Source organism: Sebastes umbrosus, chromosome 14 (genome assembly GCF_015220745.1).
Source record: "Sebastes umbrosus isolate fSebUmb1 chromosome 14, fSebUmb1.pri, whole genome shotgun sequence".
Taxonomy (NCBI): Eukaryota; Metazoa; Chordata; class Actinopteri; order Perciformes; family Sebastidae; genus Sebastes; species Sebastes umbrosus.
Window position 1 is genome coordinate 4,737,975 of NC_051282.1, and position 23,904 is coordinate 4,761,878.

The 23,904-nt window shown below is 39.1% G+C and overlaps 1 protein-coding gene across 2 annotated transcripts; it reads left to right on the top strand.

The window, feature by feature from the left end:
• Positions 1 to 1,607: 1,607 nt before the first annotated feature.
• Positions 1,608 to 21,645, top strand: glyr1 (glyoxylate reductase 1 homolog (Arabidopsis)). Of its 2 annotated transcripts, XM_037791925.1 has the most exons (16): positions 1,608 to 1,748; positions 4,774 to 4,810; positions 4,920 to 4,999; positions 5,098 to 5,236; positions 7,862 to 7,972; positions 9,582 to 9,665; positions 11,294 to 11,347; positions 11,914 to 11,964; positions 12,193 to 12,266; positions 12,647 to 12,746; positions 13,830 to 13,940; positions 14,043 to 14,144; positions 14,365 to 14,527; positions 16,232 to 16,411; positions 16,650 to 16,774; positions 18,715 to 21,645. In XM_037791925.1, exons 1-16 carry the CDS (start codon positions 1,711 to 1,713, stop codon positions 18,787 to 18,789), a joined length of 1,524 nt encoding a protein of 507 aa, XP_037647853.1. In that variant the 5' UTR covers positions 1,608 to 1,710; the 3' UTR covers positions 18,790 to 21,645. The 2 variants fall into 2 exon arrangements, with proteins under 2 accessions (XP_037647853.1, XP_037647854.1); XM_037791926.1 differs by lacking the exon at positions 9,582 to 9,665.
• The last annotated feature ends 2,259 nt before the right edge of the window (positions 21,646 to 23,904 follow it).

Below are 23,904 nucleotides of genomic sequence, written 5' to 3' on the forward strand. Positions count from 1 at the left end.
CATAATAAAAAGGGATTAATACAACGTTTTCCGACTATGCCAGTGTTTTTCATGTTGCACGGAGTTTTGACATAGAACCCCGCGACACATATATATATATATATATATATATATATATATATATATATATATTTAAAAAAAGAAAAAAGAAAGAAAGAACAGAAAATAGCCAAAACAACAAGATGACAACATAAGTTCTCTTACCAGTGTCCTTCCTTTGTATTATCACAGTTAGGCCTAAATAATGTTGTGACTTGTTAAATCTGCTACTCTGCTAAAATAGATCCCAAATGAAACTACAAAAGTGCACTCATGAACATACACGCATGCACGAGGGAAGAGATGGTCGTCCGCCCGCCCTTGGGTGGCAGTGATCCTCTTGAGCTGAAAATAGAAGCACCCAGGCTACAGAAATATATTTTATTCATTAGTTTATTTATTTCAAAAGTTCAATATAATATGTTTGCATGTTCAGATTTTTCATAAAAATTCTGCAAAAAACATTTTACAGTATAAAAATAAATTATTAATTATACAACAAATACAATGTTAGTAAAGGAAAAGACATTCGGGGTCTGTTAAACAATTGGAATAAATTTAAAATGTCTAAACAATTTAATAGTTTTAGTCAATTTAGAATATTTGAGTTTTAAATTATCACTCATTATCAAATATGTTTTAAAATCAGCATCTTTAAAAATAAAAAAGGAGGGCATTCTTTTAAGCCATATAATTTTATGTATTTAATATTTTGCTAGGATAATAATCAAATTAATTATGTAAATCTTATCTGCCGAAAAACTGGGATTCTTAACAGTGAGTAATATCTACAGAAATATAATATAAATGGGTCTTATTCCCCATAGTCTAAATATATAGACTTATTTTTTTATAGACTTTCTTGTATGGGTTGATGCATGTAGATTTACCACAGCATCTGTGTGTGTATATATACAGTATATATACAGTATGCAGTACGGTATACAGTATACAGTATATATATATATATATATATATATATATATATATATTACAGTATAAAATAATATAAAAATAAATATACATACAAGAGTTGATATAATTATATTATATGGTTCATAATATTTATATATCATTTGAACTGTTTACCATGACCATGAATAAGACTATGGAGAATAAGACTCATTTATATTATATTTCTGTAGACATTACTGTCAACAATCCCAGTTTTTCGGCAGATGAGATTTACTTAATTAATTTGACTATTACCTAGCAAAATGTGATATACTATATTCTTAATCTCAGCGAGTACTACCTGGTTAAAAAAAGGTTTAAATAAAAAAAAAAAAAAAAAAAATACATAAAATGATATGGCTTAAAAGAATACTCTCCTTTTTTATTTTTAAAGATACTGATTTTAAAACATATTTGATCATGATTGATAATTTAAAACTTAAAAAAATCAAAATTGACTAAAACTAATACATCATTTAGACATTTTAAATTAATTCCAATTTATTCCAATTGTTTAACAGACCCCGAATGTTTGTTTGTTTGTTTTTAGTCATCTGTTCCTTTCCTTACATGTTATTAGTACTGTATATAATAAGCCCAGTGAGTAGCGGATGTGACGTAGCGGAAGGGCTCGTCCTCCTCGCATGTGATGAGTGGGTGTGTGTTGTCTCTTCCTCTCAGCTCTCATTCAGTGCGTCGTTTTATTAAAGTTGTAAGATGGCGACGGTGCATCTGCGGATCGGAGACCTGGTGTGGTGAGATATAACCTTTAAACATGATCACAACCTGCCTCTGCTTCTGCTAAACGATCATGCATTGCACACAGTCGTGTTTAGTTATGTTGTTCTGACGGTAATGTGTCATGTTGGTGTGAACCAGACGGTATTAATGGAGGTGTTGGGTACTAGGTTAGTTGATGTTTCAACCCAAACAGACACCAGCAGAGCCGAGCTGACTCAGCCAGCTGCTGTCGGAGACTGCTAGCTAGCGGACTAGCTACACAGAAGATTTACACCCAAACAACAGAGTTATTTACCGGATACAACCCGGGTTTTGGTATTTTAATTCTTGCGCCGACGACGAGTTTATCCGTAAAGCGTCGACACATAACGTTACTTTACGTTTTCAGTGTTGTTGCTATGTGACGAGCTTCGCTAGCTTATCTAGCTAATGTCAACTGTTGACTTGTAGTAGGTCAGCTAGCTTCACATCTGCTCCTCTTCCGTGTTAACTGTTGCTCCTCTTTCTGCAGACAACTGTCCTTTATCTAGACTGATCGGCAAGTTCCTCTTAGGGTCTGAATTTGGGTCAATTTAACCCACATTGTTTGAGTTATTCAATAATAATAATCATGTCAAACTGGTCTCTTGTCGCCCTGTCAGACTGTGTTTCTCATGATGGTATTATGTTAAGAACATTGGGGTTAGTTTCTTGTATATTAGCAACACGTTTGTTACTTAAAGGTCCCATATTGTAAAAAGTCTCATTTTCATGTCTTTTATATTATAAAGCAGGTTTAAGTGCTATATAAATACTGTGAAAGTATCAAAACACTCAATCCACAGGGAAATACACACAGTCTGTATTCAGGAACTGTGCGTTTGAAACAAGCTGTCAGGATTTCTGTCAATTTTTGATGTCACAAATACACAATATTTATACCATTACAGTTTTAAACATAAACATACTAAATGTGTCCCTGTTTATTTCCTGTTGCAATGTATGTAAATAACATCAGCTGATGAACCCCTTTCTCTGCAGACAATCGTCCTTTATTTATACTGATCTGAAAGTGCCTCTTAGCGTCTGAATTTGGGTCAATTTAACCCACATTTTTTAGTTATTCGTGTGAAGAATAATGTCAAACTAATCGTCTCTTGTTGCCCTGAACGTTAACACCAGTTAGTGTTTCTAATCATGATATTATGTTAAAGGCCCCATGTTATAAAAAAGTGAGATTTTCATGTTATTTTTATTATAAAGCAGGCTGAAGTCCTAGATAAATACTGTGAAATTATTGAAACGCTCAATCCACAGGGAAATACACACAGCCCGTATTCAGAGACTCTGCATTTGAAACAAGCTGTCAGGATTTATGTCTGTTTGTGATGTCACAAATATACAATATTTGGACCCTTGACACAATTTTAAACGTAAACATTCTAAATGTGTCCCCGTTTATTTCCTGTTGTAGTGTATGTAAATAACATCAGCTGACAGGATGTACACATGGACCCAAGCTGTTGCCTAGCAACGCAATTCTGTCAAAATGCGCTAAAAAGGAGCGTTTCAGACAGAGAGTGAATACAGGCATATTCAGGCTGATAGGATGAGGAAAATAAATGTTTTTTTGAACATTACAGCATGTAAACATGTTCTAGTAGAAACACAAAATACAAGTATCAACCTGAAAATGAGCACGATATGGGACCTTTAAGACCCCATTGATCGACACATTACAGTAACGTTACACCAGCAGTTCATGCAGCGACTGTTTGTTTTCTCTTATTACGTATTTTTGTTGCCTTAAGCTGCTTTGAAAATCTTGTTTTTAAGCAGCTGACAGGCGTCTACAGCCAAGTTGTGTCTAACTTAATAACATGTGACTGTTGTGTAAGTGTGAGGTACACTAGTGGATGCCTTATAGGTGCTGTTGCATCTCTCAAAACACTGCGAAATCATGTGTAAATGTGGCAAGAGGAAATATTCTACAACTTATGAGGGCATTACTGCAAACTAAGCGAGTATAAAAAAGAAGAAGTAGAACTCTAACAGCACTGAGTGAAAATGGGACAATCATTTATTTACACCTCTGACAGCCTAAACAAACATCATGCACCTCAGGAGATGAGGTAGCATTGCACTTCCATTGTATTATGCTGTATTATAGTATTGCTATTTTATGAATTCTCTGTATTCTATGAGCTTGGTATAGTTGACCTGTTTTCATTTAGTATTTGTAGTCTTGCATTGTGAGAACCAGCAGCAAGAAGAGAAGAATATTTCTTTGGATTTTGACACTTGTGGATATCATGGATAACTTTAGTTTTGGTGCGGAAACAAAATAATTGTTTTCAATAAAATACTTGATTTATTATGTTTATTTTATTTATCAGAAGAAGCCAAATTGCTAGAACTTTGAATAATCTAAAGCTGTATTTTGATGTACTCTGATCAAAGTACAGAAGAATACTAGTTTGACCAGACATTTGCTGCCAGCTCTCTGTGCTTGACAGCTTTTGATGCTCGGTGCTATGGGCATATTTTGGTCTATAGTTTTCGATACCTGGCCCTAGCAGTAAGTAGTGTAATTGGTTAGTTGATACTTCATTGTATTTCATAATGCAATGTCTTAAACATTTAATAATAAATAATACATGTATTCACATAGCACTTCAAAACTAATAGAACAGATAAATAAAGCAAAAGTGAGCTATTACAACAGAACATCACACGACATATCAATAACATTATAGGCTATATATATATATATATATATATATATATCTGTACACATGTTTCAACACTCATGCACATCATGAATGTATTTACATATACAGACATAACATATACAAATGCATTCCTAAAAGTGGATACAGATGTTGATGATCATATCTCTACAGGAAGTGCATTCCAGAATTTGGGTGCCCTGATAGTAAAAGCCCGATCCCCCTCTGGTCACAAAATTGGACCTGAGGAAGCATCAGATTCATGGAGTGTGTTGTAATGTGTCTCTGTACTAGACATATACCAGGGCTAAATATATTTCTCTTCTCTCAGGGGGAAGCTTGGTCGTTACCCACCATGGCCAGGGAAGGTAAGGACTGAAAACATGCCGACTGCTGCTTCAAGGCAAAATGTATTTGAACATCTGCATGAAAAAATGTTATGTTAATATTGGACTACCATATTTGTTTACATTGCAGGTTGTAAGCCCTCCCAAGGACTTGAAGAAGCCCAGGGGCAAAAAATGCCATTTTGTGAAATTCTTTGGAACTGAAGACCAGTAAGTGTGGATATATCGAGGTAGCTGTTTCTGACTGACTTTGCATTTCCTTCTCCATCAAATGTGTAAGAGCTGTGTTTCTGTGTGCCTAAAACCAGTGCCTGGATCAAAGTAGAACAGCTGAAGCCCTATCATGCCCACAAAGAAGAGATGATCAAGATAAATAAAGGAAAGCGTTTCCAGCAGGCGGTCGATGCAGTGGAAGACTTCCTAAAGAAAGCAAAGGGGAAAGAACAGGTGAGGAGGTTGTCCTATAACACAATCCAGCATTTGAGTTTGTACCTAGCACTTCTAGATTGTATGTGTTTTTTTCCTCCTTCATCAGAAAACAAAAACACATTCCCTTGACAAGGGGAATGTTTAAAGGCACACAGACTTCTAGGAAATAATTAACATAAGGTTACAGGTTGAAACAGATAACACTTGAACCACAAAATAAGTTTTGGGAGACACTGAACTTGACACACTGATGGGATGTTGCCAGAGAATGTGGGTTTACATTTTTCTGTTGGAAGTTTACAGACTTGTGTTTGAAAATGTACCAAAACGACCATCATGAATGTCTCACTGACCTAATTTAAGTAATGTTGGTGTTTTGGGGAAATTCATTCCTTCAGACAGGCTGTCTTTTGTTGTACCCTTTTAATCCGCTTGAAAGTACCAGAGCTGCCCTCTAAACGTCGACGATTCAAATTACTGTCTAGGAGCAGTCAAAGCATCAGAATTTTTTTGTTCCGTCTTTGACAGTAGGGCTGCAACTAATGATTATTTTCATTGTCGATAAATCTGCTGATTATTTTTGTTGACTAATCCATTAGTTGTTTGGTCTACTAAATGTTAGAAAATGTTGAAAAATGGCTCAGTGTTTCCTAAAGCCCAAGATGACGTCCTCAAATATCTTGTTTTGTCCACCCCTCAAAGATATTTAATTAACTGCCTTAGAGGAGGAATAATCGAATATCAAAATAGCAATTAATTTAATAGTTGACAAATAATCGTTGCAGCTCTAATTAACAGCATGGCTGACCAAAACATTTTACGAAACAGAGTCTTGTTTTCAAATTCAACTGCAAACCTAACTGTTATGGAAATACAGAGGGGTGATGGAAAAGAGGGGCAGAGCAGAGTGAGGCATGCCCCGTTTGCTCTCAGTTGTTTCTGAATGCTCCAATACACTCAGCTCTGGTGCTGAATGCTAGGGGGTCAGATAAGCTCCATCTGTACCACAGCAGACTGTGGCACCGCTTCCTCTATTGCCGTCCAGTGCGATAGCCACCTTGGCTGAAAGTTCGGTCAGGAGCCATGCAAGAGAAGGAGCTCTGCTCCAAGTGTTGTGGAATTTTATTACTAAGCTATAAACGAGTTGTATTTGTTTGGCTGTGTGGAACTCTGAAGTGTTCACATCACAGATTATGATCAAAGGCACTAGAACATAAGATAAGATAAACCTTTATGAGTCTAATAGACTGACGTAGTCGGGGGGTAACTGCTCTGCAGCAGTAGTGTTGCCTGGACTATAGTGTCATTGGGCCATGAGTAGTGTAGTGCCTCTCATACTTTATAAATAAAATGCATCAGTAAATGTGTTCAGTTATTTATCTATAGATGGCAAAAAGCAGGAATCACCCACAACATGATGCTGAAAAAACAACAAAGCTAAATGGCGTCTGAAGAGTAGATGTTGCTTTGAGAGGAAACAACGCTGAAACACAACCATGTTCAGAAAAAAGGAAATCACACACTTGGTCTGTTACCTAAATATTGCCTAATGCCACCACATACCCCAAGACGATTCTGTCCCACATAGGGAATGAGATAACGCAAGTCATATATGTGGTATGAACTATTACTAATTTTGATAGTTGCAACAGATGTGAAACACGGCCTATTTTACATTGGTTTTCTATTTTGGCGGACAAATGCCAAAAAAAAGTCTTCTCAACAACTAAATATGTAAGTTAAATGTTACTCATAATTCAGGAGTTTATGGTTATACAGTATAAAGGTTGTGGTTGCTGTGCCACCACAGCAAAACCAAAACAAACAAGGATGTGGCCATTGAGTAACAATTTTGAGGAGTTCAAGCTCTACTCAGTAAAAATGACTATTAGGAGAAGGTAAATTATGTTATCGTGATGTGTTCAAATGTAATCTCGTAAAGTTAAGTTTTGGTGAGAAACTTGAATAAATCCAGTTGTTTGAAGGAGATGTTTTCAAAGCAATATAAAATAGATATTAGAGAGGGAATTATGGCCTGTTCAACTTTCTAACAGCTTACCAAGAATTCTTTTAATCAAAGCAAATATTTAAATATTCACAATCTTTTGAATTATCTGTTTTTATGAAAATAACCACTATAGATGACAATAGCAAAGTACAGTACAGTACAGTACCCTCCCTCCACCGAAAAATAAGACTCCCCCAGAAGCCACGGTGTAATTTGAACACTGTAATTTACCGTGTATACAATGTTTTTAGTGCAAAATATATCGAACATTAAAATGACATCTGATCTATAAAATGTTATTCCTTCATTTAGCGCAGAGATTTTGAAAGTGGCAGATACAATATCTGACTGCCACTGAAACGGTTAATGTCAGAGCCTGCCTGTGCCTGGTGTTACGTTCAGTCTCGGCAAATGTTTATTTAGGTGGACACATGGTCTCCGTTGAGGCCATCTGCCCACCAGGATGAGTGCATTCAACATCTGTGAAATCTGTTATCCCCTTTTGCTCAGTGTACATGTAACCTGCTTATTTTTAGAACCATCCTACATTCAAAACAGTTGCCAGATTGCTGAGAACTGTCTCGACATGCAAAAAATAGCAGCACAAAATGATAACCTGTGTTTTTTTTTAACAGAACTCAGACAGCAAAGGAGACTCAAAAGGAAAGAAGACCCCCAACAAGCCACTGAAAATACTGGAGGAGGATGATGAGGATCTCAGTGCCCTGAAGGACCCCTCTGAGAAGGTCAGTAGGACACTGACAAGTTAAACATTGTCCTGTCAATCATTAGTTAAATAGAGTTTTGCTCAAAATGTACACTATTTAGAAAAGACAAAAAAACACAGCAAAATGTGGACTGGAGAAAGTGAAGCAAAGAGAAGGACACTGATTTACAGACAGTTCTAACTCCATCATTCCCTCCTTAGTGCATTGAGCCATGTATGGATTTCTTTCATTGTCTGTAGGGAATGTCAACATGAGAATACAGCTGCTCGTTTATGGCAAAAATCATAATCACGATTATTTTGGTAAATACATTTTGATTAATCGTCCAGCCCTACTTGAGAATGAGATCTGTGATCTCTAATTCTGTTCACCTTTAAAAAAAAAAAAAAAAAACAGGCATTAACTTTCACCGCAAAAGCAATCTGATGAAATTGTCTCCACTAAACCTGCGATGTGCCTGTAATCACATCCCTGCTAAATTTAGTATTGCAGCATCATAACGCCAGAATCGGGTACAACTTTCCCTTATTGAGTCGAACATACAAAAATTAATACTATGGCTTAACTAGGCTAAACACCGGACCGGACCGGTATACTGAATTTTACCACTAGGTATCGCACATGACTTTCCTAATACGAACACTCTAATAGCCCTTATTTAAATCATCAGGTCCTAAAAGTTATAAAACATACCAATAGCCGAATCCAGAGTTATTTCCCTTCCTCCGTTCATGTGAATGAAACCCAGACCGAGGCTGGAGCGCAAGCCGGTACGACGGCGTGACGTTGGGACCCCGTGACCGAGTCACGTGACCGAGCGGACGCTACTGCGCATGTTCCATGTGCCCAAGATCCGGGTACTTTTTAAAGACGTAAGTCGAGCCATTTTGGCTTCATGTGCCACTGAGCAACTTTCATAGGAATGAACGGGGCCCCGCCTCCAACGCTGTATCCAGTTCTCTTTATACATCCATGGGTGAAACAAGTAACTTCAGCCAAGTTAACACTGCTTAGCTAGCGTAGCTAACGTTAATGGGCTGAAGGCACTGTCTAGGGGCTGCGGTGGTCCAACAGAATAAATGAACTCATTCAACTAACTGTGGCATTATTGTTAGTTGCTCTAACCAGGGAAACCTAATGACCACAAAGTAAACATCATTAATCGCTCAACATCACAAACAGAACACGTACTAAAGTGTCTGTTAACCGCATTAACTGACTGCAGCTGTTGAAAACACAAACAGAACATGTAGGTGTCCTCGTAAAAGCCTTCAATTTGACTTTAATCCATTTTAAATACATACTCAAGTGTGTTTAATATCTACGCCAAGTCACTACAAGCAACCACAGGCGCTTTGGGCTGAAAGTCACCAGTTAACACGGTTAGCAGACGGTAGAGTCGCTACGACTTGCCACCGCAGTAATGGCGGCGCCGCTAGATCGCGGAACACACAAAGCGGATCGCAGGATTCGTCTATAGCGGTGGTGAATGGAATTTTATATTCGGTCCTCAACACTGTCTCCTCCGTGTATGACAGAAAAACCTCACCTACTACGGCAGACATGGACCTCTACAAATTCACCCTTTGATTTTAGAAGGTGAATATGTGTCTCTCTCCTCCTTAAGGACTTAACTGACTCTGACCCCGAGCCGTCCACTCTTGAGAGGCTGGGGGCTGGACCTGGCTCAGGATTCAAATGGGAAAGCAGTGTAGGTGAACCCCTCTCCCGCCCCCCCCCTGCCCCTCCACCCCCTCTTCCCAACAAGCCTGCCTTGCCTTGCTGTTCTTCTACCTGACCTTAAGCTTTGGCTTTAATCACCAGCAACTGCAGACCTTTTCCCTTCTGACCTGTTTGGTGCTCACTCCTGACTACTGCAACTGTTTGTTTGCTGTTGAGATGGTCACCAACTCTGTATGCGGAGGCTCAAAAGGAGAGTGAGGCTTGATGACTTCCTGATCAGCTTCCTGCTTTTCTATGAGTGCCTGGTAGTGATGAGAGCCAACTTGCTCCTCAGGACCAGGGTTGATGACCACTCTGAATGTAACGCTCTTAAACCCGTATGACCACTATGTGTGTGTGTTTGTGTGTGTGTGTGAAATAAAAGTTGAGTCATGAACTGTTTATCTCCATGTCAGTGGAAACATTTTCAAAAACATAAAACACGTTGAGTTTCCTGCTGCGGGTCCAGCGCAACAACATTGGTATTCTTAAAAACGGCATATGATATACTGCGAGTCCAAAAGGACACTGTATTTTTGTAAATAGTCATTTTTCACAGAGGATTTTTGTAACTTTTTTTGAATGATGTTAGTGTGTCAGTATAATGCAGTCAGCCAGTAGAGAGCACCTGTCACCAGCAGCCTTATTTATGGTCTGGTGATACATAAACGGAATCGGCTCATTTCCTTGTTTCAGCTGTCATTCTCTGCATTTCCTCTACAATATTGCAACATATTGAATGAAATATATGCCTGTTGGAAATTTGATCATCATATTTTTTCTACTTTCAGAAACCTAAACGACAAAAATCTGTCAATAGTTTTTTTTTTTGTCTTCAGGCCAAAATGGCACAGTGAAGGCTAACATAAGTAACTAACAACAACAGAATTCCTCAGTTTCCACTGACATGGAGAGAACCACATAGTGACTTGCCTTGTGTGTTGAGCTGATCGTATGAATAGAGGTGCATCGTACCCGAAGCATTGAAATCAAAAGCCATCTAGTGTCAGAGGCCGCTCTGTTCCAGATAAACTATCAGAATAAGTTTTGTACTTGGTGATTTGCCAACACATTTCCATATGATTACCTTATACTAAAGTAACTTAATAGAGGGAATTCACCTGCAATTGTATAACGCATGTGCATTTGTGTCAGTTGTAATACTGTTACTGGCACACCTCTAGCTCTTTTCAATAACAAACTGTTTTTTCTTGCTCTGCACTGGTTTGAGTTTTCTAAAAAAAGTCAGCCAATGTGGCTAACATGCTGTTGTTGTTTTTTTTTTTTACCCAGAATGGTTTGTGCAGCAGTTGAACACGTACAGGGATCTCACTGGTTATGGAGTTTCTGCTGCATTGTAGAGTTTAAAGATAGAATTGTAAAAATGTATCTGGGAAATTAGGAACATTCAGGAATTTCAATTAGGCTTTCATCATTAACACTAAAAACAATCAGTATTTTAGGCATGGATAGAATCACTCCCAAATTTCTTAGCAGAAAATCCTGGCCCTGATGTGTCAGCATGCTGCAGTGTAGATTTAAATGGTTTCTATATTCTGTCAGGTCAGTACATGTGCAAAGAGAACACCGTCACAACTAACTCTTCTTCTGTTGCAGCCTGTGAAGGACGACCCACATTTTCATCACTTCCTCCTCAGCCAGTCTGAGAAGGTAAGAGGAAGGCCTGCTCAATATTTGGACTTCTAGACCCATCATATTTTACATTATATCATATTTTCTGCTGTGTTTTTTTTCCTGGTTTAGTTAATAGATTTGGGTTTCAAATTGTCCGTCAGCTTTTCATGTCTGATCTCGTTTGATATCCAATCTGAGACTCTGTAGTTCCCAAAAGCAGCAGTGTTTCTTATTTCCAAATTCAGCACCTAATGTCCCTGGGCACGGGTCCACGTTTAAGTCTAGTTTCTTTAATACCTATGAAATAACAATTTCATTGCATTATTAGAGCGTTTGACTCGCAATGAAATGCACCAACTCCTAATTGGCACAGATATTGAACCGGATACTGAGCAGGTGTGACTTACATGTGACTGATCTGCATTAAATGCTGTTTGTTAGTCGCTGTTATGTTATCAAATATTTACTACATAATTTTGTAATAGCACAGTTAGTTTTACTTTGGATACAGTGAATCTAATGTGAACTTGACATTACGGTGGCGTGTGTGTGTGTAGAGTATATTGGTCACCTCTGTCTTTCTGTTTCCTCACTGCCCACAGCCAGCCTCATCAATGGAACCCATTAGCAAGCGTCTGAAGATCATTGAAGAGGTGAAGCAACTAGTGGATTTTAGTCAAACTAACCGGTCAAACTGTTCCAACTTTTAATGGATTTACTTTAATATTCATACAATTTGACTTTAAACCGTAGCGCTTTCAATAACAACATTTCAGGAAATCTATTTGGTTTCATAAATAATGCATAGCACAGCAAAGCTAGGCAAGGCTTCACTTTCCCCGCAGTATGATAACTGACAAGTGATGCTTTTGATCGTGCAGGACACAAGTTCAACATCTATCCAAGCAGCAGACAGCACAGCCATCAATGGCAGCATCACACCCACCGATAAAAGGTATTCCCACATCCTCACTGCGGCATTATTACACTACACCGTTATCAAAATGACAGACTAAAATGAACCAGAAAAACAGATCACAACACTTATGATAACTATTATTGATTTGATCACTAACCTTAAAGCTGCAGTAGGTAGAAAGTATGAAAACAGAGCCATGACGAGGTGCAGAAGTCAAGTTTTCTCTCAGAACACTTGAATTACAATATGCAGAAAGGTTATTATGGAATATTATGCTCCAATGATGCCAAAAACATTCTGCCTACTGAAGCTTTAATGGATTTTAGCTACGACCACGCAGACATATGAATACCTAATTTTTGTCATTTCAGTGTTTGATGCTCATGTTTTGTTCTTTTTGGACTTTTACCCTTCAGGATAGGGTTCCTGGGTCTGGGGCTGATGGGTAGCGGCATAGTTTCCAACCTGTTGAAAATGGGTCATGTTGTCACCGTGTGGAACCGCACAGCAGAAAAGGTACTGTAATGCAACACAGAGTCACCGTCACACAGTTTAAAATCATCACTAATATTGTGTCCAATGAATGAGGCCTCATTATCGTCAGTGACCCGTTGCAGTGTTTGTACGGGTGATGATATATTTCAGGAGGAGGGTTCAATTACAGAGCAGTAACAGCAGCTTTCATGCTCTAGTTAATGAGAGAGACAGTTGGTTCATGTCAGGCTGTAGAGAGGATAACCTCTACTGGGAAAGGAAAAAACAAGTTCAAGTCCGTTTTCTTTGTATAGCCCCAAATCACAAAAACTAGACAACCTTTACAGTTCTTGAGTAGCCTAAAGTACATCATTTAGGCTACTCAAGTACTGTCCTTGAGTACAATTTTGAGGTACTTGCACTTTGCTTGAGTATTTCCTTTTTTCCTAACGCATCCACACACATATCCCTCTGCTCTCAGAAGGAGGCGGGGTCATGCGCCATCAACGCGTTTTAATGGTCTTAATGCTCAGGCTGATCAGAATTCTTAAAAAAATTCCTGAATCCGGATCATGAGCTGGATCGCCACCAAAATCTAAGGGATTGTTCATTGTGCTACACTCCACCCCTCCAAAAAAAATGTCATCCAAATCCATCTTGAACTTTTGGCGTAATCCTGCTAACAGAAGGACAAACAAACCAACAAACCAACGCCAGTGAAAACATAACCTCCTTGGCCCAAGGCCTTTGGCCTTGACGGAGGTAAATATCATGTATATTAAGTGTAAGTTAAAGAGTTCCAAAGTTTTTGGAGAGAAAAATGTGGATCATAGAAGACATTAAGCAATGTGGCTCCAAGCAAATAGACAAACAAGCAGGAAATCTGTGATGGAACCACACAAGATACATACAGTACGTGTTTGTGGAACTGATAGGAAAGATTAAGAGTTTCCCAAAAAAAGGAGGCATTGATCAATTCTGCAATAAATAGGTTACCAATCAGCAGTACAGGGATTGTACTAAAGGTCGGCAACACTGGGTGCATATGTTGGCAAACCGTAGAAATATCCTGTGTTGGCATGCTGCTGATGATTGAGAAAACGCCTCCTGCCTGCTGTGTTGCAGTGTGACCTGTTCATCCAGGAGGGTGCCAGGTTAGGCCGGACTCCTGCAGAGGTGGCCTCCATGTGTGATATCACTTTCTCCTGTGTCTCTGACCCAAAGGCTGCCAGGGATGTGAGTACCAGCCCAACTACAGTAAATGGCTTCCTGTGGAAGTGTGAATCACTGGCTTAAGGGTAAAATAAACAACTTGTTTGTGTGTTTGTTTCTCTCCAGTTGGTGATGGGACCCAGTGGAGTGCTGCAGGGAATCAGACCAGGCAAATGCTACGTAGAGATGTCCACTGTAGACCCAGAGACCATCACAGAACTCTCACAGGTATTCACTAACAGTCAGTCCTAGCAGCCCTCTTAAGGATCTTAAGTACACAGTAAATACATGCACTATTGAGATAAGCATGGTCTCAAAGCTTTTTACCATCAGGAACTATCCCAAACCCTCAAAATGATTGTCTTTTATATTCAGTAGTAGTAGTTATGATCGTTGAAGTAGTATAGGTATCGCTGTATTAAATTGTTATTCGATGTTTGAATGTCAGGTGATCACATCGCGGGGCGGCCGTTTCCTGGAGGCTCCAGTGGCGGGAAGCCAGCAGCTCTCCAACGATGGGATGCTGGTCATCCTTTCAGCTGGTGACAGAACAGTCTACGAGGATTGCAGCAGCTGCTTCCAGGCCATGGGCAAGACCTCGTTCTTCCTGGGTATGTAGGGTGTGATGATTACAAGTCAGCTCGCAGTTCGGTGTTTCACTGTTGGACACGTTCACGGTCATTTTAGCAAAGACTAACATGAACAACTTCTTAGCTATTTCTGGGCTCTGTGCAGTTGCCAGGCAACCAGCCGACACTCCAGGAAGTCACTGATCTCTGCCAAGAAATAGCCTGGCAACAAACCTTTCTGCAGAACAGAGAATAATCATGTTTACTCTTTGTTTTATGTAGGGATCAAACAAATGAGATGTTAACATTTAGAGGTGCTGGTAGGTGGACAGAGTCAGGCTAGCTGTTTCCACCTGTTTCCAGTCTTTGCGCTAAGCTAAGCTAACCGGCTGCTGGCTTCAGATACATAATGGTAACAATCTTCTCCTCTAACTCTCTGCAAGAAAACAAATCAATGATTAAAAATGATTCCTTTTAAGGTAATGTGGTAGATTCTAAACCTGCAAATTATGTAGGTGTCTTGTCAGTGAATGACCTTGAAAAGATTTGCCATTTCAGATCCGAGTCTCCCCTCTGATTTCTTTCTAGTTTCTGTTTCAGAATGCTTGAGCTGCCAAATGGTGTCAAATAAATGACTACATTTCGTGTACATTCATTGGTAGAGCTTTACGGAGGACCTATTATGCTTATTTTCAGGTGCATACTTGTATTTTAGGTTTCTACTAGAACATGTTTACATGCTTTAATGTTCAAAAAACGCTTCACTTTTCTAATATCGGCTGTGCTGCAGCACCTCTTTTCACCCTCTGTCTGAAACTATCCGTTTCCCTCCCGCCCAGTCTGCTCTGATTGGTCACCTGGCCCCACTGTCGTGATTGGTCAACCGAACCAAACTGTTTGCGCTCTGTTCCAGCTCCACTCTAACTAGCTTTTTTTTGAGGGCGTGCCAAATAGGAATGCACCGATCCGACTTTTTCAGTCCCGATAGCAATACCTGGGCTTTGAGTATCGGCCAATACCGAGTCATTTGTAAAACAAAATGTAACAAATACATACATTGATATAAATTTACTGATCATTAAAATCATAAATCGTACACCAGCAACTTGTTTAAAAAATCTTTGAAAATGAACAGGAATTATAATTCAATTGTAAACCCATTTTAATGCAGCAACACATTGGTCAAAACTTTAACAGGAATTCAAATTCCAGTCAACATAAAGCTATACAGACTGACAGGTAACTGTCATCTCTGCATAATCAGGACCCACGTGGGGAAATCAAATTCCAGTGACTTCTGATGGGTATATTTATGGTCTTTGATTTAATAACGGATTATAAGCATTATTAGTGTTATTAGACTGCAAATCGACCGCATGTTATGATGAATAATAGTATATACAGGACTGTACAAAAGCTCCTTTTGCGTGCTCCCAGATGACTGGAGTCACACACTTTTTAATGGAATTAATGAACTGACAAAGTAAAGGAAGTCTGATACAAGCACAGCAGTTTAGACAGCTTTTGACCTATTAATTAGGACGCTGACGTGCTTCTATACACGGCATTAAATAGAGATCAATAAGATCGCTTCCTGGAACAGATTTCACCATCAGCAGATGGATTTATTAGTATTTTGCTTTTTAAACATGGACACACTAAGGATGATCGTCATTTCAGAGTGGAGACTGTTGCATATCCCTACTTTGTATATGCATTTACGAATGCGTGTGTATGTGTTTTCAGGTGAAGCAGGAAATGCAGCGAGGATGATGCTGATCCTCAACATGGTGCAGGGAAGCTTCATGGCTACTATTGCAGAGGGGCTGACCCTGGCCCAGGCCACAGGCCAATCACAGCAGACCTTCCTGGACATCCTGTGCCAGGGCCAGATGGCAAGCACCTTTGTGGACCAGAAATGCCAAAGTAAGTCCACACAAGGGACGTTTGAAGTCGTTTGCTTTTCAGACTTGACCTTGATTACTGGTTGTCTTTTATTCACTGTATTTAGTAGTCAATTTTCTTTCAATCTTACCTGGTAAAGTATTGAGTTTGTGGTTATGGAAAACTGGTTATATGAACACTGTTAGACATTTTAAACAAAAATCTAGTAAAATATGTTTGAAGTTAGGCTAATAAAAACCTTTCTTCCTGCCTCTTCCAGATATTTTACAGGGCAACTTTAAGCCAGACTACTATTTGAAACATATTCAGAAGGACCTGAGGCTAGCCATCTCCATGGGCGACATGGCCAACCATCCAACCCCAATGGCTGCAGCTGCCAATGAGGTACAATTCTAGGATTGTTGCTACTTTTGTGCTGAAAATCTTTTACAACAATAACATTTAATCTTTCTTTTTTACTGTGAATTGGTGACTAAAACACCGCCTGCTTCTCAGTACTCATGGATTATTTGTTTAAAATATACGGGGCACATTCCACATGAATGCGCGGTCTAGCCGGCCGTCGCTTTCGTCTCGTCGCCGACGCTACAACTGTAGAGCACCCAGATATTGACATTTATGTTAAATGCATTCAAACGGCCCCGACGGAGCTGAACATGGATGTATAAAGAGAACGGAGCTGACGGGAGAGCTAGCGGAAGTATACTCGTGTGACTACGTCCGGTTTTGAAAATAAGGTGTTAACAAAGGAAGCTGTTTACAAAATACGTATAAAGAAATAAGATTGATTGGATTATATTCACCAGAAAATATAAAACATTACATGTCCCTTATAAATTAAAAAGAAAATACCACTAATTTGTGAGGGAAATGTCTTTACTCTTTGATTTTTGGGTTGCTGGAAAAAAATGTAATAAATAATGGCTGACAGTGACTGATTGATTTTCAGCACATATGCAGTCAGAGATGTCCTGAAGTCAAATATATCAAACAGTTTAACTGTATTAATTTAGAGATTTCCAAAGTAAAGTCCCTAGAAGTGTATGATTGAACTTTTCCCCCGTGGTCTAGTGTTAAAAAAGTCAACAAAAATCGCAATAAGTCATAATATCGAATCGCAATACACACTGAATCGGCATCCAAGTATCGTGATAGTATTGAATCGGGAGAAAGGTGAATCGTGTCAGCCCTAGTGTCAGCCCGTATGGATGTTCATGGCCCTTAGAGGATGACTCCTGCCCAGGCCTTTCCTCTATCACCACCATCAGGACACCACCATGTTTTCCTTTAAATTTGGTGTGGATACTGTCAATAGAGCTTTTGTTTGCACAGCAGACTTTTTAATGTGAAACATATACAGGGAACGTCAAGTTTTATTGACTGTAGCTTAAAAGCCATAGAAATAACTGAAGAATGAAAACAGTATTACTGTTACGAAATTGAAATGAGCAATATCATGTATGAAATTAATTAATGAAACACACACATTATCAGCTGGTGTAGAGGACACTGGTGCACACCACGGATGTATAAAGAGAACTGGATACAGCGTTGGAGGCGGGGCCCCGGTCATTCCTATGAAAGTTGCTCAGTGGCGCATGAAGCCTAAATGGCTCGACTTCCGTCTGGAAAAGTACCCGGATCTTGGTCACATGGAACATGCGCAGTTGCGGTCGCATGACTCGGTCACGGGGTCCCAACGTCACGCCGTCGTCACGGCTTGCGCTCCAGCCTCGGTCTGGGTCTCATTCACATGAACGGAGGAAGGGAAATAACTCTGGATTCAGCTATTAGTTCATTTTACAACTTTTAGGACCTAATGATTTAAATAAGGGCTATTAGAGTTTTCATACTGGGGAGTTGATTCACCTCCAAAAAAAATTATCCGCTGAGTCCCAGACGTCTCTTTCCCAATGTAATCTTATGGGAAAAAGTCTTTTTGGGCCCAATGGCATCACGTGACCGACACGGAAGTTGCAGTACCGCCGTTTGGCCACTACGAAAGTTGGGATCGACCACTGGCGCACTTCCTGTGGTGCTCGGTGCTCCCAGACATTTGTCTTTTTAACACATTAGTATGGTGGAGTGTAACGAATGACGTATCACCATTGAAGCCATTAGCCTGGGTCAAGAGTTGTGTTTTGCCCAAACCATTGTGTGTTTTGGTAGTGTACAGAAAATGCCTCGTTTACCCCCCATTGAAACTTAGTTTCATCCACCCGCAGTAATGCTGAATCCTTTCTAACGATAAATGCCAGAATACCAATAGGAGTGAATCATGTGGAATACAATAACTGAAACTCTTTTTTCTGTTCCTGTTGCAGGTTTACAAGAGGGCTAAGGCACTGGACCAGTCAGACAATGATATCTCTGCAGTGTACAGAGCCTACATTCACTAGAGCGAGAGGTGTGACCTATCCTCTGGACCATCCAGTCTTTAATCCCTTTCTTAATTCTCCCTTTGACATGTAATGAGCTTTTTTTTTTTTAATTTTATTTTAAATTCTAGTTGTTTTTATTTCATTTTGCCACAGCGCCAGCCATGTTAGTTGCCCACAAAGTCATGGGATTGTTCTTCTTTTGTTAGAGGCAACCTTGAGCATTGCACTGGCTGTAAGGGTGCTCCAGATGAGGTTGTACTGCTGCAGTTTGTCTGGTTTCAGTAACGCAGGGCGAGGATGTGGGGGTCCAGTGCCTGCCACTGTGAAGAGCAGGGTGTCCGGCTCCAGCCAGAGAAAAATGCTGTCAGGTTTTTGTGGATGCATAAACCCTAAAAGAAGATTTATTTGTTGTTGTTCATGTGTTCAAATGATGAGTATATTTAAATTGTGTGATTTTTTTTGTTTTGCTTTTCTTTTAAATTGTCCAGAATTCCATGAGAAAAAAAAACACCAAGAACATGCCACTGCATTGCCTTAATATTGTAACCCCCCTCGAGTCTTTTCAACAATAGTATTTATTTATGTTTCTTTCTAGGTCTTCTTTGGTGCAGTTTTGGCCATGGCTTGTTTCTTTATTTGATTAAGATGATTTATGCTTTTACGTTGGTGTTGATGCTTTTTTTTCTTTTCTTGAATAGGTTAAGGACAGAGCAACAGATGTGTTGAGGCCTTAAAATGCAGTAATTGATATTTCTCATCAAGGCTTGAGATTTCCACATTTGAAAACCCCTTCATTCTTGTGTTTGGGAGAGTTCTCATTTACACTGTGTTTTTCTTTTTAATATATTACTCTGAAACACTTTTTGAGTTCCATTTTAAACTGAACCGTTGTAGATAAGCCCCGACATCAATCGTGTTTTTATCCGGTAGTTAGAGATAAACGTTGTGGCTGGATAATGAAAGCCAGTTTTAGACCATCACGGGACACAAAGTACACGATTAGAAACCAAGCTAATGAAACCATTTCCTGTGGGGTTAGTGGTTGGAGAGTTTTTTATCACTTTCAAACACTGAAACTTAAACTGTAGAATAAATACAACGTCTCCAGCTCCACAGTCAGTAGCTGATGTTACATCAGTCTAACCCCGTTACAAGACGAGCGCGATCTGGACTACGTAGTAGAGGTCTTCACAAGTTCTCTTAGTAAACGAGACCTGATTGGGGTCTGAAAGCTGACTGATAAATGGACCGCTATAAGCTCATGACAGTCATTATATATGTCAGCTGATAATTAACAAGAAATGTCAGTACAGAAAACAAATATTAAAGACCAAAGATATATTTGAGGTCATATAGAAATACTGTCCACATTACATAGTTTGTCCATCAGAGAGCACCGACACTGATATGCATTTTGTTAAAAAAGACGATCTTAGCAGAAATTTTCTAATCACATTTTTTTTAACTGTCAAGTGTTTGTATCTGCCTCAAATATTCCATATCGGGTCGGGCTCTACTTGGGTCCAAATTATAATTTCGGTGGACCAGTTCTGTCACTGCAGATCTCAGGTCTGTTTGTCAGTATGTCTAATGCCTGAGTGGATCCGAACGGACTGTTATCACTTCTAATATATATATATCATAATGAGGTTTCTTTTTGAAAATGAATTTCTTAAAGTTAGGGTGGGTTTTCTATTTGGGAATAGAATTTCAGACCTGTGAAGACCTCTACTACGTAGTCTTATGCAAGTATGCAGATGACAATGTCCAATATACGCAAAAGAAACCTGGCACGGCTGTGTATACTCAACCAGAGGTGTTGTAAAACCTGAGAAGGTGAAACAGCTGAGTTCTGATAGAAGACAAGATGGCTTTAATCTGTCGGTGACTGTCGGAGTGCTCTTCTTTCCACCGCTAAAAATCCGATCCACCACACTGTGTGATATATCATAGCTTAAGGCATCGGTGTTCGCATATTGCTGAGTAAGTTTTGGGGTTTATGCCGTGTTGATTTTCTGTCCGATTTGACCAAACAACTCCACGGTGCAGGACGGATGTGGGTAATATTCTGTCCCTCACGGTGTCAGGAAGTAAGTGCAGAAATGGGTGAATCAAGATGGCAAATTATGTCCTCGTAAGAAGTAGTCGACCCTACCGTCAAACATCTGGGATGTGACTTTGAGTGATTCATACACGTGGACGCTGTAGCAGCCAGCCCTGCTGTTCTTCAGCTATAACCCATACAGTATGACATGAAGACACAGAAAACAGGAGAGTGTGCACCATCACAAATTGTCATCGCTTACTTGCAGGAAAAAAAAAAATACCCCATGGTGTTTAGTTTCTTTCAGACCCATGGTTTTTATCCGTTTAAACTGTATATGCATGAGTTTCTCATAATACATTTGTTTCATGTAAAGACTCCCAACGTCCCCATTTTGAAAGGATTTCCGTTTGCCAAACAAACAATAAAGGTTTTTGATTTCAGTGACCCTCACACACTCGAGTGTGTAAAAGAGACGTTTTTAGAAGGCAGATGTAAATACAGTAGCACATTTAGCTTGCGTAGGGTTTCTTTTTTTATCTACAATAACCGGGATTAATGACAACTACTACTACTTTTGTTTTTTGACTCTACAGAGCGACTATCTAACATCTGTGTCTTAATACTGTAGAATGTTCAGTTCAAGTGTAAATGGTTTATTAATATGTGGTTTATATAATCTGGCTTATCGCATTGAAATAACAATGACTATGATCCCGTTAAAGGAAGGAGGGTGTAACTTTGATTTTGGGGGGATATTTATGATTTTATGTACATGTGGAAGTATCAAGACTTTTGTGCTGTTTAATAAATCCTCTCCTGATTACTGACATGTATGCAGGTTTAATCACTGATCCAGTGTTGTCTTGGCGGCTGTGGCTCAGGAGGTAGAGCAGTTTGTCCCTTAATTACAAGATTGGCGATTCAGGCGAAGTGTCCTGGAAGTCGTGTCCTTGAAGTCACCTCTATCAGTGTGTGAGTGAGTGTGCATTTGAATGGCTGAATGAGAGCCAATTAGTAAAGCTATTTGCCCGGTAAGGTATATAAGCACTATATAAATGCAGTCCATTTACCATTTTGTCCTGTTAATATGTGGACTGTAAATTTTATTTTGATCTCTGATATTTTCTACTTGATGCCTCTCAAAACCAACAATGTGTTAGAGCCTCTTAATATTGTTTTACCTCCCTACCTTGTCCGTGGCTCTCAGCCCCAAGCCTAGCTTCATTTTTTAAAAAAGCTCCGTAATTTCCTGAAACAGCTGGACACCATTTTTAAAAAAAAATGTTATAGGATGAACTAGTGCATTTGTTTGGGACTATTTTCAGCAGTGGATTAATCCACATTTGGTGCTCTAGTGCAGTATTTCCCAAACTGTTTTTCTTGGGACCCATTTTTTTTAAAATGTCAAACCATCACAACAAAGTTTACAATAGTCTATAAACTGAATTTATGTGTAAATGAAGGATCCTGACCCTTTTTACTGTCATTTCCGCATCAACTTCTATTACCTAGAATAGGTAAACCAGCCATGTCGAACAGAGAGAAATGGAGCAAAAATGACTAGTGAAAGTTATTTTTATAAAACGATCACTATATCTTGAAAGTGGTAGGCTACATGATGTTCCTCTGTGTCCTCGGGTGTCCTACGGTGCTCTTAATGGCATCTGCAAGATTTCACAGACCAGAAGGAAAACGACCAATCAGAGCCGAGCTGGAGCCTTGCCGTCTCTGAGCAGCTGTCAATCACTCGCAAGCTCCGATCAAACCGTCAAACTAGGCAGCGCTGATCAAATATGAATCAATATTCTGTTACTGTAATGCCTATTTCTCTCCTCAAATGTGTTCAGAATCGTCTTGTAGTGTACAGTTTAGCTGTAAAATGAGAAGGTTTGTGACCCAGCAGCCATGTTGAGATCTGCTAAGGTAATATCAAGCACCACCCACCAGCCAGAGCACAGCCTGCTCTCGAGGCACTGGTCATAAAATGAATATTGACATTTATCAAAATGATATTAAATGGCGGGTCTGTGACAGATGTGAGATTATCTACCATAACCACGGTCAATGTGATTAGGCGAATAGTGGAACCAAGTACCCAGGGCCCATGTAATTCGCCTAAGTTTTATTATGCATCTTGTGTGGTGCAACAGACTGGGTAAGCACTTGTTGTGAACTAATTGACCTTAATTTTGCCATTAAAATCTGATTCCAGTGAAGTTCTATTCAGTTGTCTTTTATTATGAAATACGGTAATGCTGCTTTCTGTGTGTAGGGCAGGAGTCAGCAACCTTTACTATCAAAAGAGCCATTTAGGCAAAAAAAAAATAAAAAATCTGTCTGGAGCCGCAAAACATTTGAGCATTGTGATGAAGGCAACACAGTTTATAGTCTAAGTATATAGTATATAAGTCTAATGCAGTGAGGGCCAAAGTGCAAATGTACTACAGAGTATTAGGGCCACATTGAGGGAAAAAAGTTTTCCAGAATAAAGTCATAATATTACGAGACAGAAGTCATAATATAACAAGAAAAAAGTCTTAATATAACGAGAATAAAGTCATAACTTTACGAGAAAAAAAGTTGTAAGATTACGAGAATAAAGTCATAACTTTACGAGAAAAAAATTAAATAACACGTAAAATTACTACTTTATAATATTATGACTTTTTCTTGTAAACTTCTGACTTTATTCTCGTAATATTATGACTGTATTCTTGTAATATCATTACTTTTTTATTCTTGAATTCTCAGATTTATTTTTGTGACCCTGATACTCCGTCGTACCATAGACCTACAACAATGATAAATGAAAATGAAAATGTAAACAAAAGACAGTTATTCATTTCCATTTTTGTAAATCCCCAGGGAGCCACTGGAGAGGAACTAAAGAGCCACATGTGGCTCCGGAGCAGCAGGTTGCTGACCCCTGGTGTAGGGGCTAAAGTAAACTAATGTGGCTCTCCACCTAAAAAAAACAAAAACGGTTGAAATAATCCATACCGGTGTAAATCCTCAGAGTGAAAGATTCACACTATGTATGGAAAAAAAAGACTGAAATATGCTGAGATTGTGCGGACTTTCTTGAA

Bases quoted from the DNA above. Each gene is read 5' to 3' on its own strand.
- glyr1 (XM_037791925.1), top strand. From the start codon at position 1,711: ATGGCGACGGTGCATCTGCGGATCGGAGACCTGGTGTG. The intron at 5,000-5,097 runs GTAAGTGTGGAT...GCCTAAAACCAG, and splicing joins TTCTTTGGAACTGAAGACCA to TGCCTGGATCAAAGTAGAAC. The intron at 9,666-11,293 runs GTAGGTGAACCC...CTTCTGTTGCAG, and splicing joins GATTCAAATGGGAAAGCAGT to CCTGTGAAGGACGACCCACA.